Source organism: Vigna unguiculata, chromosome 2, assembly GCF_037176805.1.
Source record: "Vigna unguiculata cultivar grain cowpea cultivar isolate G323 ecotype 2 chromosome 2, ASM3717680v1, whole genome shotgun sequence".
In the NCBI taxonomy this organism is placed as follows: Eukaryota; Viridiplantae; Streptophyta; class Magnoliopsida; order Fabales; family Fabaceae; genus Vigna; species Vigna unguiculata.
The window spans coordinates 30,680,778-30,686,154 of NC_140793.1; the positions used below are offsets into that span (position 1 = coordinate 30,680,778).

Consider the following 5,377-nt stretch of genomic DNA (forward strand, 5'->3'; position numbering starts at 1 on the left):
ATCTGGTAGCACCAACTCATGTGGGACAGAGTAATTAGTCCTGGAACTTTTATTTCTGATGCTCATTTTCTTATACTAACTACACCAACCATCATCAAGCTCCCAAACAAAAACAACAACATCCAAAAATATACACTGCAAGTCTACACACAAGTTATTCTCACATCTAACTCAATTAACGTTCTGTTACCGATAAAAAAAAAATAAAATCAAAGAAAAGGTGATCAATTATCTAAAAGAAAAAAAAACAAATCGAGATAACTAAATTTAGTACCAATTTGAATACATAGAGACAATTTTTACCTTCAAAGTAAAATTGTGCACTTAAACTCAATTTTACCAAATTAATTTACAAGATGAGATATGTCCGTAATAACCAACACAATTAATTTACAAGATGAGATATGTCGATAATAACTAACACGTTCATGAGATATTGTCTATTTTAGAATGTAAAAATCGGTTAAAAGTATTTAATAAATAAAGAAAAGAAAGAATATTTAAATTATGTTTGATCTAAATGTAAATCTATCGGAAAACATAATATTATATTAAAAAGTAAAATTTAAACCTAATAACTCAATCCATAACATTGATTTACGAGATGAAGTTTTTTCTTACGTTTATAATGTAAATCGACTTTATTTTGTACACATAATAAATTTTAAATATTTAATTCTGCTTTGTAAAATCAAAATGTGAATAAAATCTATTTAAAAGATGTTTGTTTTACGTGTCATTTCCTGACATATAACTATGATATCACCTACCATATTTAAAATTACTCACAAAATATCTTCATTGTGAGTTTATGTTTTTTATTTATTTATTATGATTTACCATTTTTTTATCTCTTGCCTTTCATCTATTCACAGAAGTACAATAATATTATGTGAGAGAGAAAGAGAGGGATGACATATCTTACATTATCCCAAAGCCATTCGCAGCAAAGTCTGGTGCTACACACCCACTGGACCCAACCCATGAAGATATTTTGAGAAGAGAGGGACCAGACAAATAAAATAACAATAACTAACACCCATTATTAACTATTAAATGTGATATTGAAAAATGTGAAAAATAAGCAGTGCGGTCGTACAAGTTGCAGAGAAAACCGTAGCCAATCAAAGCCTCCAACTCCAACAAGTCTAAGCTTCAAACCGCGCTCTGACCCGAAACAAAAACGAGTGATGGAAAAATCAAAAAACCAAACTAAATTCTCGTGACTCTTCGTGGTTGGTTTGCCACGCTCTTCTCTTTTATCACCGTCCCGTGTCATCTGAAAGCGATTTTTTTTCCTTTCGTTTTACATTTAATTTAGATTAAGCCCAAAATGTTTTCTTCGCTCAACAAAAATTAGCCATAAAGATATAAAGAGAGGGAAAGGATCGCTTTAAAGGCACCCAAGTTTTAAATGCGAGTTGGTTGATTGCACCTTCTTTCAATCTTCTCTCAATCTTCTCTCATGCTTATAGACTAAGCATTGCACAAGAGCGCGTCTTTTATTCCTATCGTTATTATTGTTGATGTTGTAAATGTTAACATATATATTATATTAATTTAACTTCTCCTTAAACCCAAATCTGGTGACATCAGACCCTACCCTTTTGCTTCTTCTTCTTTTTTCTTTGTGGGTTTCAATTTGTCTCCAATCCCTTCAATTTTCTGAGACACCCAGATGGAGTTTGTGCCAAATCCCTGTCCTTTGCGTTCATCTTCGCTCGGGAATCTCGTCGAGAGGGTTAAGCAGCTTGGTACCCTCGCCGTCTCTGCCGTCATTGGGAACATCTTCTCTGCGATCTTGACCTTCTGCTTTGCATTAGGTTCGCTTCTTCTTTCTCTTCCGTTGATTTCCATTCTCCTTTCGTTACATTTTATAATCTAATCCAAACTCTTGATCTGCCTCTGTTTTCCCTCTATCATCATGGGTTTTGCCTTTCTTGTCGTGTTTTTAATCTTTTTGGGTGGATTGTTGTCATTGTCTGCTGTTGTGTGATGTTGGGGGCTTTCGATTGAGACGGAAATGTTTAAAAAATTGGAACTTGAAACATGGGGTGGGGGTGCGCCATTTCTTGGTTGGATTGTTTTGCTTGTGTTGTCTTGTTTTGTTATTTTCATCTTCAAAGACATACAAATTTGGGTGTTGTGTGGTTAATGTTTTTTCATACATATATGCACCGTGTGATATGGTTTAAGGTGGAACGAGTTTTTGATGGGTTGTTTTATCTGCAGTGGGCACTTTGTTAGGGGCCTTGACTGGTGCTTTGATAGGACAAGAAACTGAGAGTGGCTTCATTCGAGGGGCTGCTGTTGGAGCCATATCAGGAGCTGTTTTTTCCATTGAAGTGTTTGAATCTTCTCTTGTTCTTTGGCAATCTGATGAATCTGGAATTGGTTGCGTGTTATATTTGGTGAGTTTACTCAGCTTTCAAGGCCTTGTTGAAGTACATATTTTAAATACAACTTTGATGCCTTTTTTTTCAAATGGATTTTCGGTGCTCTCCTTCATAAGTTTGCATAATCCTATAATGCTAACCTTTTATTATGTGAACAACACAAAAACCTTTGTGCTTAATTGTTTATCATTTAGAATTTAGAATTGCATGTGGCGTAGCCTGATCTTTTTGAGCTATGCAGATTGATGTTATCGCCAGCTTGCTGAGTGGGAGACTTGTGCGTGAGAGGATAGGTCCAGCCATGTTGAGTGCTGTTCAAAATCAGGTAATTTTCTGTGCCTAAAGGAACCAGGCTATGATTGATTCACCATTTGGTCACTTCCAATTTTGCCTTTGAATCATACACTCGGTTTGGTTATAATTAGTCTGAAACTAAGTTTTTCAATTGAAAGGAACAATATCAAGGTTGTTTCTGCAAACTAAGCGAGCTAAATGAAATCCAATAAAACTTGAGTTTGTAAACCTTAATCCAAACATGCACTTATTGCAGTAATGAGATTGAGATTTGCTTATGAACTTCTCTTCTTGCTGATTGCTGACACCTCTGTTCTTTCTTATCAGATGGGTGCTGTTGAAACCAGCTTTGATGAGGTTCAAAACATCTTTGACACCGGTGGTGCCAAAGGTTTATCTGGAGATTTGGTTGAAAAAATCCCAAAAATAAAAATTACAACAGACAACAATTTTGATGCATCCGGTGATAGAGTTTCTTGTTCAGTTTGCCTGCAGGTTAGTTTTTACACTTTCCCTTGTCAGTATCAGTTGCTGACCTTGAATTAAAGGTTTCCATGATTGTTGATTATGTTGTAAACATTTCTAAATTTGTGCCTATGCAGGATTTTCAGCTTGGAGAAACAGTAAGAAGCTTACCTCATTGCCATCACATGTTTCACCTTCCTTGCATAGATAAGTGGCTCTTCAGACATGGTTCTTGCCCATTATGCAGAAGGGATCTGTAATTTTGTATATGCATAGCACAGACCACTAAAAAAGTCCTTTTTTTTTTCGTTTTTGTTTATACGCACATTTCATTCTAGGACTTACATCTAGTAGAAGCCATTGCAGTTTGAGTGGTTTCATTGTACTAAATTAGTGTAAAGAAAATTTTGAGATAAAACAGTTTCCACTTGTTGTATATGGATGAGTAATTGACCCTTTTCCCAGTCATTGTCCACTGTTTTTCTCTTCTATTTTATCTTCAGTTTTTGGAACAGTTTTTGTGTTGAAGTTCTGCATTCCTACATAAACAATTGCTTCCCTGAAACTTCCCATGCTGAAAATAAAATGGCCAAGAGTTTTTCAATCTCAATTAAACTGAGATTTGAATTTAATCTGTATAAAGTGAAAATACGTCTGCAGTGAAGAAGATTACTTATTTAATATTGATTCATAGAGGGTTGTCTTAATCATTTTTTTTCCTATGATTATTGTATTGTTTTAATAAAACTGTTGAAATCTAAAGATTTTAAAAGTTATTTAAATTATTTGTTTTTTAAACACGATTCGCTGGTCTTCGTTTGATAGATTACATTTATAAATGTGAAAAACATGTTAATGAAATGTTCCACTTTGCATCAGATAACTCGTTCGTACAACTTTGTTTTTCATTTGAGGTTCATAATTTTTTTGGTGCCAATGGAATGACAAGTTAGGTCTAACATAAGTGCTACACACAAGAAAAGGACTTGCAATTGGTCCAAAACCTAACTATGTTGTTTTGGTGGGTTCGGGTCTAATTTTATAAATGTAAGGAGAGTTTGTTCCTTTAAGTTTTTTCATTAAATTATATTTTTTTTAAATGTTTAATTTTGGTTTTTTAATATTATAAAAAGCTTTCGTACCTGTAAAATTCTCCAAAATAATACATTTTTAAAGAAAAATTCTTTAAAATTGATCCATTGGAATGTTATTCTCCAAACGGACCTGCTTAGAGTTTTGTGATTTTTTTTTTTGTTTTCCTACAATGGGAAGGAAAAATTAAAAAATTAAAGTTATGATGAAGAACTTGAAAAAATTAATTAAAATATTGAGTTTAAATTTTAATTATTTAAAAGAAAAAATAAAATAAAAATAATGTATATTTTTTTAGTGTAATTTGAAACTAAATTTGAATGAATGAAAAATAAAAGAAAAACTTAAAATTTTAGAACATTTTTGTTATTATTAATAATCATGGGATAGTTTTTATTATAATATTTTATTTTTCAAAAAATCAACAATAAAAAATTTAATTTCAAATTATTTTAAAAAAATCGTAAGCTATATTTTATTTATTTTTAAAATTAATTAAAATGTAAATTCAATATTTTTAATTATTTGTTTTAAATTATTTTTTACAATTTAATTTTTTTAATATATTTTTCTCTTCCTTTCAGAACAAAAAAACAAATAAATCAATTCGGAAAAATGATGTTCCTAATCTATTTTAAATAAAAATAATTAAAAAAGTGTTATTTTGGGGAAAAAATCCTATTTTAAACTCTTTTGATTTACCATATTCAAAACTATGTAACAACACTTAAACATTTTCTTTTATTTTGACTAAAGTACATTTTTTTTTTAATTTAACAACCTTATAATTCCAATATTTGTGTGAATTACTTAGCGTATGCTAAGCATAAGGCTTTTATAGTCATAAAAGTTCTTATTAGTCCAATCGCATTAAAGATCTTCATAATACTTTCTCTATCAATCAAAATTTAATACATATTAGAAAATTGTCCATATAATATATTCAAACAAGCAGAACTATAAATACATTAATTTATAAGAAGCCATCATTATTTTGTTTTTAAAAAAAAAGTTAAACAAGTTATATTTATTAATACGTTGAACTTGAATTTTGGTCTAAATAGATTTGGTTTGATTTTTTGTATTTTTAGTTTGAGTTAACTTATTTATTTAACGTCTTATATTCTCTT

At 30.9% G+C, this 5,377-nt stretch overlaps 1 protein-coding gene across 1 annotated transcript; it reads left to right on the forward strand.

The window, feature by feature from the left end:
* The first annotated feature begins 1,405 nt into the window (after positions 1-1,405).
* On the forward strand, positions 1,406-3,623 carry LOC114167240 (RING/U-box superfamily protein). The gene is made up of 5 exons (XM_028052266.2): positions 1,406-1,823; positions 2,233-2,411; positions 2,638-2,721; positions 3,018-3,185; positions 3,293-3,623. The coding sequence occupies exons 1-5, from the start codon at positions 1,679-1,681 to the stop codon at positions 3,413-3,415; spliced, it is 699 nt and encodes a 232-aa protein (XP_027908067.1). The 5' UTR covers positions 1,406-1,678; the 3' UTR covers positions 3,416-3,623.
* Positions 3,624-5,377: the final 1,754 nt, after the last annotated feature.